Source organism: Stylophora pistillata, chromosome 10 (assembly GCF_964205215.1).
Source record: "Stylophora pistillata chromosome 10, jaStyPist1.2, whole genome shotgun sequence".
In the NCBI taxonomy this organism is placed as follows: Eukaryota; Metazoa; Cnidaria; class Anthozoa; order Scleractinia; family Pocilloporidae; genus Stylophora; species Stylophora pistillata.
In genome coordinates, this window is record NC_142528.1 from 31,187,142 (window position 1) to 31,199,612 (window position 12,471).

General features: G+C 36.8%; 2 protein-coding genes and 1 pseudogene across 3 annotated transcripts; 1 reads left to right on the plus strand and 2 right to left on the minus strand.

Annotated features, from left to right (window-relative positions):
- On the minus strand, nt 1–4,832 carry LOC148722699 (uncharacterized). The gene is made up of 7 exons (XM_088735518.1): nt 4,516–4,832; nt 4,251–4,331; nt 3,073–3,184; nt 2,544–2,777; nt 1,106–1,284; nt 659–758; nt 1–154 (listed from the first exon to the last, which is right to left on the minus strand). Exons 4-7 carry the CDS (start codon nt 2,607–2,609, stop codon nt 32–34), a joined length of 468 nt encoding a protein of 155 aa, XP_088591644.1. The 5' UTR covers nt 2,610–2,777; nt 3,073–3,184; nt 4,251–4,331; nt 4,516–4,832; the 3' UTR covers nt 1–31.
- Nucleotides 4,833–4,843: 11 nt separating this feature from the next.
- Nucleotides 4,844–7,586, plus strand: LOC148722700 (anaphase-promoting complex subunit 10 pseudogene; annotated as a pseudogene). Its single transcript, XR_015992333.1, has 2 exons — nt 4,844–5,694; nt 7,435–7,586. The product of XR_015992333.1 is annotated as an anaphase-promoting complex subunit 10 pseudogene (transcript).
- LOC148722701 (endonuclease V-like) lies at nt 6,783–9,148 on the minus strand. Its single transcript, XM_088735519.1, has 4 exons — nt 9,095–9,148; nt 8,706–8,776; nt 7,811–7,939; nt 6,783–7,338 (listed from the first exon to the last, which is right to left on the minus strand). Exons 2-4 carry the CDS (start codon nt 8,706–8,708, stop codon nt 7,159–7,161), a joined length of 312 nt encoding a protein of 103 aa, XP_088591645.1. The 5' UTR covers nt 8,709–8,776; nt 9,095–9,148; the 3' UTR covers nt 6,783–7,158.
- Nucleotides 9,149–12,471: the final 3,323 nt, after the last annotated feature.

Sequence of the window (12,471 nt, forward strand, 5' to 3'; positions counted from 1 at the left end):
GGTAACATAATTTTGTCTGTTTAATAGCTATTTAGCAATAGTAATATTGCATAAATACTGACCCGAGTGTACCGTCTTGACAGACTCTGTGCCATGCCATTGATCTTTCTTTGATTCCAAGCAATAGCATGCTCAGTAATGAGCTCCTCACGATCTAAAAGATATGAATAACCTACCTTTCAGTTGAATGTATATAACTTCAATTAACTAAAATGAAGTAACTGACTAATTAAGGTCTAGTTACAACTCTGCGAATTTGTTTGATTCTAATTTGTCAGTCCTTACTGTTTTCTAATTGCCTTAAGTTGAATGCCGATGGACCTCCATTGTTCATACTGTATCCCTGGATATGAAAAAATCTATAAAATGTTTTACACCATGTTCACTGCCCACTGTGCCAAACCATGCCAGCAGCCTGCGGTCTCAAGTCCTGTCTCATCTAGTTTAGCTGTCTTTCTACCCTTATTAGAAGCAGCCCGCCAATGTGATTCCCCACACATATTGTCTTGTTCCTTGTTGCAGCATTTAATAACTATTAATACTGTGACAGAAAGTCAAAATTTCATGCAATCCTACCAATATAGAAACTTGTCACAGCTTGCTAAGAGGCTATAAACTTAGTACTAAATGATTGGAGTAAAACTGCATATATACACACCTTAGATTTGGACTGCTTTGCATACACTTTGTTCATGTGACTATCAACATCCCCCTTGTTGGCAATAAAAAGATCTTCATAATGTGATTGCCTCCTTTGTCTGTAGAAGAAAACAATTATAACTGGCTAAAATGTATAATTTTTTCATGATATAACTGCATAATTATTATTAAAGACAATGGATGATAACAGTTACTATTGTGCCTAACCTAATGATTAAACCTCAACTTTATATATCTTTAGTATAAATAAACTCAACAAAACACACCAAATTAAAATATAAGTAATGCAATAACCAACAGCCACTTGTATTCAGGCCACTAATAAAAGTAAAATTTACAAAATTTGCACCCTTCATTCGATTGTACAAGTTTTATGAGCATTGATAAAATGTTGGGTGTTTTTGACATTGTTCTGTGTAGACCTTTCCTCTAGAATAAAACCTACCCTCCAGATGAACTGTAATGATACAGTTTCATATTTCCATCAACATGGCAGGAGTGCTGAAAGATGGAACATGTAGGGCAAATAATCCCATTGTGACCTTGCAGATGACCCAATTCAAACTGGCAGAATTTCCACTCTTTAAAAGATTTACTAAATGTGCTGTGATTGATGGTTGGTGCCTGAAAAAATAAAATAGAAATATCAATTTAGGTAGGTCAGTGTTAAGGACATTAGCCAGAAGGCTAATTTTTTTGATTGATTATTGATTAGTTCACTAATTTCAGAATGATCTTAGATAGCCACATAGTTACAATGCTTATCTATTTTTCTGTATTTCCATTGGTTTTGTAATCGGACCTTTCAGCGTCACCATGCGCATATAAAAGGCAATTTTAGCGTCCCTTTAATCAGTTCTTTGTAAGTTTTGAATAGCCTTGGTAAACTTTCGCCCTTTCGTTTTTCTCAACCTCTGGCACAAGCGGGACCGATATGTGAGTACCTTTGTAACTTTGTCTTTCCCTCTCCAGTCTTTTCAGTGTTGGGCGACAATGTACAAACAAATATTCAATGATCTGTATAGATTTAAGATTCAAAGGCCAAATTCGCGCCAATTTGCGAGTCAGTGAACGCCCATCATTTAGATAGAACAATGGGCTGTTTATCAGTCATCAAACTCTTTTAATTTGTTTCCAAACTTTTGTTCTGTTTCACTTGTATTGTTAATCTCGTTATAGACTTTAGAGCCCAGTATTTAACATGCAATTCTTTGATCACATATTCCCCGGCTTTTCGTTAGATTGATAGAACTTCGTTGTATTGTTGTTTCAGTTTACGATCGATCGTTTGATAGATTGATTGACTGTCAGAATAATCATTATTTTCGTCATTGATTGTGGTTCGTGGTCGATTGCTTTTCAAGAATAAAGATTCGTGCAAACAGTCAACTTTGGGTTGTCATTTTCATCAGTAAAATAGTCCCAAACACCTCGTTAACCGCGTTTTGGAGCGACACGCCCTTGAACTTTAGAATTTAGATTTTGGTCGCTGTAAACGCTACAGTCAGTGATAGTAACTACTAGATAAAGTACAGCAGACAGCACAAAAGTAAGATTTCCACTACATTATGTACACGAAAATCTCAAAAAAAAAACAAACAAGGTTTAAAACCTGAAAATTACATTGAAATGTTCTAGCACCAAACTTAAAAGTATGTGAAAAATCTATAGACAATCATATTATTACGTCAGAGCCAAGAGCAAGTCATGTAACCCCATACATTTGCTACATTGTCTCTAAAATATTACAATTCAAAGATATGTGTTAAGCAAGAATGTGTCAGAATACAATTTTGACCATTCAATAAACCACTGTACAAAAAATTATGCAGAAACATAAGTGGAAAATTAAATAAAATTAATTCAACTAAAGAAAAGCATACCCTTCCTTTCATAACTGATACATCCTCAAGTGCATGAATAAAGGAGCTTTCTGATGTCCCAGACATTCTTTTCTGGATTGAATCCCATAACCTGAATGATTGTTGGTCAAACACATAACTGGTGTCAGTGGGACTCCCACACCAAAACCCTGCTTGTACAACATCAATCAGAGACCAGGATAGAATGATACTGTTGCAATTGGAACACTGGATTATGACTTTGTTCAAATCGTCCTGAAAAAAAAATTATTCACTTCATGAATAATGATAACATTAAAGTAGAGTAAAATGGCTTCAACTAGGAATTCCCATAACTATAGGTAATAAATTAAGGTGAAACTAATTAAAATTTTAATAAAATGAATCTCTCCTTATGATGCATTACAATCTAATTGATTACCATAAAAGGACATACCAAAACGTAATTTGAGATAAAGAGCAAGCCATATTACTTTTATTAATTCACTTAATAATTAGATACAGGAAATTAGAAAAATCCAGGACAGTTTAAGCAAACAGACATTATTACCTTTTTTCATTAACTATTATTAAGAAACCAGAAGATGGAACTTGTTGTATGACTCCATCCTCTTTACAACTTGAACATTGATCTGGTATATTAGGGACTGGAAAAGACTTATCTAAGGAAAAGAGATAAGCAAAGCTACATTAAAAATGTTGTTTTGCATTGTGATATAACATAATCATCATCATCATAAATTTCTCTTTGAAACCACTTCTGACTTTAAAGCTAATTAATACATGTTGGATGAGTCTCCATCCACCTTTACTTGCTTATGCTAAGTTCAATTTGAATATGGTGGTTTAAAAAAAATGTATAATTAAGCATATGAAGTGAAAATAATAATTAAAAAAAATGGCAAATCAAATGTACAACCCTATAAAAAATAAACTCTCTTTCTTTACACTCCCCACTTACTTCATTAAATCAAGTTGTCCCAAGAATGCCTTATTAAATAAGCTTAAGGTGATTCCTCACATTTTGTGTACCCTTACTGCGTATAGTTGATAGCATCATTCGTGCATGCTCATGCATGTACACATTGAAAATATAGTAGATTTGCCTTGATATCGAGATCTATAGGTGGATAAAAGGCTACAGCTTACTAATGAGCACAGGGGCCCAATTTTTTCCAGTCATTATTGGCAATTTATCATTACCTTTGCATGAGAAACGATTGATCTCATTAATAATAATAATAATAATAATAATAATAATAAACAATCTTTAAGGAGGAAGCGCCTGTCACGTAAATACGCGGTTTTCAGGGAGGTCCTCCGTAAAAATAAAAAGTATTAAAAGATAAAACAAGAAATAAAATCGTCACAGATCTAAAACGGCGTATATCTAAAGTTTTATCCATCATTTAAAGTGTTTATGCATTAAGAATCTTGTAAGGTTTTCCTTAAAAATTTTGCATGGCATTGGCCTTCTTAAAAATACTGGGAGGGACATCCAGTCATTTATAAAACGGAAGTAGGACACCCTCTTTCCGCATTCCGTTTTAGGTTTAGGCAGTCTAGGTAAGTAGGGAGTCTAGGTAAGTAGCCATTTCTAGTGCTGTAGCCATGCGAACTTCTCAATGTCATTAAAGTGATTGATCTACATTTAAGTGGGATGTTGTGAAAAACAGTTGTATTGCAGGTGTTTGGATAAAAGAACATTCTGTCCCAAACAAAACTTACGCTTGACAATTGATGGTGGTGACATCTCACGACATGTAGGTTGTACATCATCATCTCCCAAATCTAAACTCGGATCGCAACCTATAAGGTTTGAGTCTTGTCAAAATAAAACTTGCATGAGCTTTGTTGAGGCAACATGGCCAGCAGCTTGATTGGAACGTTGGATTAATCATTCTAGTAAATTTAAGGCGTTTTGACAATTAACTGTATTCGTTAATTTTAGGGGGACATCGTGTTGCAAAAGATAAAAATATTGTAAATTCACCTTCTGCAGACCGACGTATTCGTCGCCTTTTTTCGCGAGGCCGACACTTGTGCTTGTATTTCTTCAAACCAGTGGTGGAGTCCCTATAAATTTCCAAATCACTCCGGCCTTTTTTCCTCTTCCGTGATATTTTTTTTTCTCCAAGCAAACTTGTTGCTTCTTGTAGCAGAGCATCGAGATCATGTTTGTTCTTGGTGCCTTCTTCGCCGCCATTTTTTACTTAGTGACTTGCGCTACCTGAGTATCTCCAGTCTACCGTTGGACTCACGGTCATCTCGATGTTGAATGATTATACTTCATTTTGTCACATTTGAGAAGTTATGATAATCCCTCATTCGGGGACGAGACAACATATGTGTTATCATCTCAGCGGTTATCTTAGCCAACGCATGCTTATTGCGCGCTAAATTCGAAAATGGCGGTTCGGGTGGAGGAGCTATCAAACACCGAGACGCAAATTGACGGCATTAACAGCGAGAAATACCGAGAGATAGGAGATCAAGCTGTTTGGTCGTTATCGTCATGCAAATCTGGCTTTGGAGTGGAGCAGCTTCGTGATGGAAACCTAGAAACGTGTTGGCAATCTGATGGACCACAACCGCATTTGGTGAGCATTCAGTTCCGGCGGAAAACAGCGATTCAAAACATTTGCTTGTACGCCGATTACAAGGCCGATGAGAGCTACACACCGAGTAAAATATCCATTCGTGCTGGGAATCACTTTCATGACCTGCACCAGATAGAATTTATAGAGCTTGAGGAACCGAGTGGATGGCTGACAGTGTCTTTGTCGGATGGGGACAAGCCTTTGAAAACTTACATGTTGCAAATAGCTGTTTTGTCCAATCATCAAAATGGAAGGGACACCCACATGAGACAGATAAAGATTCATGCGCCTTTAACAGATACTGGGGCGTACAAAATGCCCACTTTTACATCTGTAGAGTGTGCTATGTACACCACAATCAAGTGAAACAGCTGTTAAATAGTTTTTAACCTTTGACTGCAATTAGAATTTGGCTTTGGTTAACGCGCGTTACACTGTTTGTCAGCAGATGGTGGGAGATAGGGTTAGCCAAGGGTACATGTAGATTATTGGTGTACTGTATCAATTGAAGTAGTTCAATTTGGCATGATAAGAAGGGCTGCCAAGTTTATCTGGAGATACACCATTTGATGGTAGGTTTTAAGTTATTTTGAAATAGACTTACAATTGGTTAAGAACATACAATCAATATCCAATAGCATGTGAAGTTGACATGGGTTATCATACATGTCGAGTTCAAAGTCTGCCTAGTTTGTGTAGTGTTCTCAAACTTTTCCAAACTCAGAGAGGTGTTTTCTTTTGCAGATTGATTAAAAAATATGAAACAAGTATTGAATTTAGTTTTTGCATGACATTGTGAACTATCAAACTTCATGTCTGTGTTATCTGCCTCAGCCTTTGGTCTCAGCTAATTACTTGGACCTTGGCATTGACAATTCAGATCATGCTCAACCTCATCCAGTAATTGCTTAATATTTACATGGAGAATGGGGATGAAATGCTCAACATCTTAAACACAAAGGTACACTATATAAGAAAGTCTTCCCTGGGAAGACCTAGGCTCATTTGTCACTCACCGTTGACGTGTACAGGTCAAATTCAAATGCTGGTAGATGAACAAAAGGAACTAATGAGATATCTATTGTTTACTTCCACCAGCATGGTGGCATGAGGTAACGTGCGAACCACCTACTTTGATCTCATATTTACTGCCACAAATAAAGACAGTTTATATTGGAGAAAGGAAATACAAATCTCAAAAATTCTTGTATTGTGATGAAGACATAAAGCAATTTTGAGGAATGCGCCCGCTGTTCACTGCTTTGGAGTAGCTGTAGCTCAAGCTGACTTGACACTAAGAGTTCTACATCACACGACGGTTGATTGACAAATGGTCCAGTGGGACATAAGGCTCCTATAATAGCGCGCCTTTGTGTTTAAGCTAAAGTATAGGGCACCCATATGGCAAGTAGTTACGTGCTGGGTGAAGGCTGGTTATCTCCTCATCGTGTAATCGGTTGGGTAATGTAAATGTGGGTGAGTTATCCAAGATTATGCAATTATAGTGCATCAAAAGAACTAACAAATCCCTCTCTAGAGGGGATTTGTTAGTTCCTGTGATACACCTGGATTGAACAGATCTTTGAACAATGATGCTGATCCAGACTCTCCCAGGCAAGGCGCATCCTCTGTGTGCTTTGTAAACATTTATGGTTGGAAATACTTTGCCAGTAAAAAGTGTATTTTTGTAGTTTATAAAACTATTTACAAGATGTTCAAATACCCTTTGTCATCTCTTGATTAAAGTAGGCAGTGTATTAAAGAGGTATGTTTAAAATGCTTAAAGATTGATAAAATACCATTACTACAATGTGCTCATAAAAGTTATTACAGCTCAGATTCAGTTTCACAAAAACATTCTGAATATTCCAACCTTGATACAGTTAAAAAAGAGGAACCTTGTATGATGAATTAACTTCTTTTGGCCATCTCTCCTAGGTTGCTTATTCTTTGCAACATGTTTGTTCTTACCATTTAAACATCATCCGTGCTCTATCACTAAACAAACATATGACAACATGGAATCTATTTGTCAATTAACTAATGTTAAGTTGATCAAAATTCTGGCAGGTCCCATGTACTAGATCTTGCCCTTCCTTTTTTGTATCATCTTCCTCTTTCAGGAGATTACTTTCATCATTTTGTAGCCTGCAGGAACATATTTCCAATTCTTTAGGGATATGCTCTTTGATGTATGCTCTAGATCTGATATCTGCCTGGAAATATGAATAAAATAAGACCTACCTTTTTTTTAAGACTATTTAAAGCAACTAAAAAAGCATTTATATCTGTTTTTGTTCCTTTCATGCTAGGTTTTTGGTGAAATATTGGTCTTGACTGGGAAGGCAACAAAGTTGATTGGATCAAGGGTACATTTGACAGGAAGGATATTTTTATGGTTCATGGAGCAAAATAGGACATTTACCTAGTACACAAATACAGTTAATGAGTTGGTTCTTTTTCAGTGATTGGTATGTGTTGATCTCAAAATATTCTTAAAAATTATTATCATGTACTCTTTGACTGAGTTAGTCAGGCAGGATGGGAAAATATTTGGTTCTCTGTTGTGATGCACAGACCTCACCATATGTCATGACCAAGAGCCAACTATTTTCCCAAGCAGCCCGACAAAACTCAGGTAATATGTACATAGTTATAATTTTTGGTAGTCTCTGTCTTGATCATTACTTGTCTGATAGGTTCAGGTATTCTGTACTGACAGCAGGCGTGTGCAAGTCTCACTGCTGTCTCCAGTCTTGTCTTGTGGCCTACTGATATGTAGATAGGGTTAGGAGATTGTTGGGTACTTCTCAATGCCTGAGTAAATAAAATACAATTAATTGTGATGTTCTTTAACTTTATTTAAAGAGGGAGGTGCGATAACCTGTTACACTTTTCTAACCTGAGGCCCTCATCAAATATTCCCAACCCATCCCACCCCAGGGGAGGACATCCACCACACAGTAATCTCGTGCATGGGAAGTTAACGTCTCCTAACCCTAACCCTGCAGGAGACGGGACCTCCATTTATTCGTCCCTATCCGAGAAGACTAGAATATCTAACCATTTCTTGATGTTATAGAAAGGCAGCATATTCTTCACAATTACTTTAAGACCTTGAGTGTTGGTCCAGCCAGGGTTCGAACCCTCGACCTCCCGCACAACAGTCCAGCGCTCTATCCATTGAGCTAATTGGGAGGCAGTCAAACTTCTCACAGTAGAAACAGTAAAGAGATTTTGCATCATGCTTGAAGAAGTAACTAATGTTACTTTTTTTCAAAAATCTGTCACCAAATCAGTTGAGGAGATTGATAGGATTCTAGTTCACCTGCCAAGCTTTAACATATTGTTGGTTTACTTCAGATGCTCCCCTGCCATTTTTAATCTGCTTGAAAAATCAATTTTTTTTATAGCATACAAGAGTCTGATCATAGCTTATTAAGCTGGGACAAAACACTGAAAGAAAAGGTAAGAGTCTCATTTCTGGGGAGAAGCAGCAGGAGTTGCAATTAAAATATTTGCACAATTTTTTCATTCTTTTTGTTATCCTTTAGTTACAGTTTGGAAATTTGACTTATCTTACCATTCCCCAAATTGTGCCAGAGTCGCCTTCCAATGGAAAACTGTCTCCGCTAGATTTTAAACAGTTTTGATCTGTCAAGAAAGGATTTGTTATTGGTAATACTACAGAAGAGAGTCAGCCAATCACTCAAATTACAACCCCCCCCTCCCCCCACCCACCAGAAAGGGTTATTGGTCTGCATGAACCTTCCCACTCCTCTAGAGTTTCAGTTTCATCTTGCCTTGATTTCTTTAAAAGTGATGGCTCCTGGCTGAACACAATTTACCTTTACAGTTTCCAAGAGCATCTCTTAGGCCAGGGTTGGTATGGACATTTTCTGGTACTATCCATCTCTCTCAAATTTTTTAACACCATTAAATCGAGGAGAAATTTTGTTATTATTAAGAGACCTCATCTGCATGTTTCTCAATCCCATCCACATGGAAGAGAGTCTTGGCCACTCCGAGGTGACAAGCAATCCCAAAACCTGCATATAACAAGATCTAGTAAGTTAACCCTATAATTCCCAAGATCTGATAATAAATTCTCCCCTCTAGCTGCTACACATTTCCGTGTAAATTGGTTGTGAGAATTTGGTGTTCAATCAAGGTTACAACTTCTGCCTGATAAGTTTGATTATTCTCCATACCTGTTGTTGGTCATGTATGGATATTAAAGAGAGAAGTTGCATGTTAATCATTTCTGTGAGTTAAAGGTTTAAAATGATATACTTTGTCTTTTAAGGAAAAAAATTAAGGCTCTTCCCCAGTGACTGGTCTTTTAGGTAGTGAAAAGTGAAATGATTTTATCATCCTGATCAATTGACTTTGTTCAGCCCAAGAAACAAAACATATAATTAAATTTGGTGAGCTATCCTGATTATAATATACTTTATCAAAATGATAAACTGAGAAACATATCTCTAGGGTGCAACATTCCATTCCCATCAACTAAAATAATCTAAAACAATGACAACAATAAAAACACTAAGGCAATCACATGACCTCATCTGATCTAGATTTATCTTCTTTCTTATTAAATAAGTTTTATATTAATACCAAATAACAATTAATTTTTATTTTATTTTGACTAATGAAAACATGGTCAGTCTAGCTTTAAATTGATATAAAAAACCATCTTAAAGATATTTTCACCTGTGGAAGTAGATGTGGTTTAGCTCTCCTTAGCTTGGAAACTGCTTCAACTAGGAACCCAACTTCTCTGAAAGCCAGGTATTCTGGTATGTAAGGTAATTCCAGATGTACAAGGGTAAGATCCTTACACACAACCTGCATTAAAATAAATATTCATAAGATATAATACACCATAAAATGAATCCCAACAGCACTCAGAATGAGATACAATGAAATATATGAACTTCATATATTTTGTACTGCGGTATTAGATACATATGACACACGATCCTCGCAGTAGATAGCGCTATTTAAGCATAGCGAAAATCAGACCTGAAAAAAATCAGGCCTGTACGGGACTCGAACCACTGACCTCTGCGATACTAGTGCAGCGCTCTACCAATTGAGCTAACAAGCCAACTGGGAGCAGGCCGTTAAGTTGATTCGCAATAAACCCGTGAAAGTGATAAATCAGATACAATGAAATATATGAAGATACAATGAAATATATGAGATACAATGAAATATATGATACAATGAAATATATACTTCATATATTTCATTGTATCTCATTTATCACTTTCACAGGTTTATTACGAATCAACTTAACGGCCTGCTCCCAGTTGGCTTGTTAGCTCAATTGGTAGAGCGCTGCACTAGTATCGCAGAGGTCAGTGGTTCGAGTCCCGTACAGGCCTGATTTTTTTCAGGTCTGATTTTCGCTATTGCTTAAATAGCGCTATCTACTGCGAGGATCGTGTGTCATATGTATCTAATACCGCAGTACAAAATATATGAACTTCATATATTTCATTGTATCTCATTTATCACTTTCACGGGTTTATTACGAATCAACTCAACGGCCTGCTCCCAGTTGGCTTGTTAGCTCAATTGGTAGAGCGCTGCACTAGTATCGCAGAGGTCAGTGGTTCGAGTCACGTACAGGCCTGATTTTTTTCAGGTCTGATTTTCGCTATTGCTTAAATAGCACTATCTACTACGAGGATCGTGCATCATATGTATCTAATACCGCAGTACAAAATATATGAACTTCATATATTTCATTGTATCTCATTTATCACTTCCACGGGTTTATTACGAATCAACTTAACAGCCTGCTCCCAGTTGGCTTGTTAGCTCAATTGGGAGAGCACTGCACTAGTATCGCAGAGGTCAGTGGTTCGAGTCCCATACAGGCCTGATTTTTTGCAGGTCTGATTTTCGCTATTGCTTAAATAGCGCTATCTACTGCGAGGATCGTGTATCATATGTAGCACTCAGAATGTTCACAGTTTTGATGAACCTTGTACACTATCCAAAAGTAGTAATGTTCACTACAAGTTACTTCAGGATACTGAGGCAGACTTAAATAAATTTCTTTATTACACAACTCGGGCAGTCAGAGGGCCTATAACTAAAATCAACCAATCAAAATGCTCTATTGCCGGTCAATATTCTCTCAGTATTGGACCGGGCACTGTCCCGAATGGTCCTGAATGATACCACACTTGCGTCCCTTTGAACTTCTGTCGTATAATAAATCTCTTATTAACCAAGATTGCTCGGGACCGTACTGAAAGAATATTGGCCCTCAGTCTTTTTTGTACGGACCGAGCTGCGCTCGGTCCGTACTGTCAAGACCTTGGGCCAATATTCTCCCAGTACAGCCCTTGCACTTGGTTAATAAGATATATATATTCGCAATATTTTAGCTTACAAATAAGAATAAAAAGAAAAATTTATTAGAGAAGCATAATTTTGCAGTAGGAATGTGTGGAAGTTATAGTTCACTTATTACGAATGCTCCATACCAGTGATTCAAAAGCTGTAAGAGATTATTTTTGAAATCTATTCTTTTAGCTTTTGGAAGCCAGTGTGAGCAGTCAGGGTATTTATATGTTTTCAGGTTCCAGTTTTCAGGCCAAACAAATATAAATTACCATTTCTTTTTAACATGAAACTTCTCCCTGCGATATCAAATACATTTATTACTGCCACGGGCGACTAATTCTAATAAGCACGATTTTAACACGGCAAAACGACACGACACGAAACAACACGGTTAAAACTGCAAATAAAACAGCAAACGAAAACCCATTATAATATAAACTACACTAAATATCATGGAAAGCTGCAAAGAAAACGACGATGAAAACTACATAATACAAACTTACATTTGTTGGGATGTTGTGAATCCTGTCTAGTGGCGAACAAGCTACATGAAGCGAAAAGAACGAAGATACAAACTACACTTGACAAAACTGCACTGGAAAAAACTGCACAAACTACGATGAACAATATGGTTTAAATACATGCTACGCTATGTAATGAAACAAAGAAAGCGCACGCAAAACTTTACCATAATTAGCGCTACTGCACTAGAAAAAATAGACAAAAAATAATGCGTTGCGATCTACGACATTATCCAACTAAAAGGTAATGAGAATAACTTATCAGGTGGTTGTTATCTTGATCCAACACCAATTTCTCATAACTAATTGACAAAGAATTTGTAGCAGCTGGAAGGAAGAATTAATGATCAGATCTCAAGTTCAGACCTCAAGTTTTAGGGAAGGAAAGTACCACCAAGCAAGCACAAGCGTGTGTAAGATCATCTTTGACAAATGATATGTCAACTCCTGCGATCAGACGCA

Coding starts and splice junctions, on each gene's coding strand:
- LOC148722699 (XM_088735518.1), bottom strand. CDS start 2,609: ATGTCTGGGACATCAGAAAGCTCCTTTATTCATGCACTTGAGGATGTA. Junction 759..1,105: donor CATTACAGTTCATCTGGAGG/GTAGGTTTTATT, acceptor TTTCTTCTACAG/ACAAAGGAGGCAATCACATT. Junction 155..658: donor CAAAGCAGTCCAAATCTAAG/GTGTGTATATAT, acceptor CATATCTTTTAG/ATCGTGAGGAGCTCATTACT.
- LOC148722701 (XM_088735519.1), bottom strand. Junction 7,339..7,810: donor TACCTGAACCTATCAGACAA/GTAATGATCAAG, acceptor TCATATTTCCAG/GCAGATATCAGATCTAGAGC.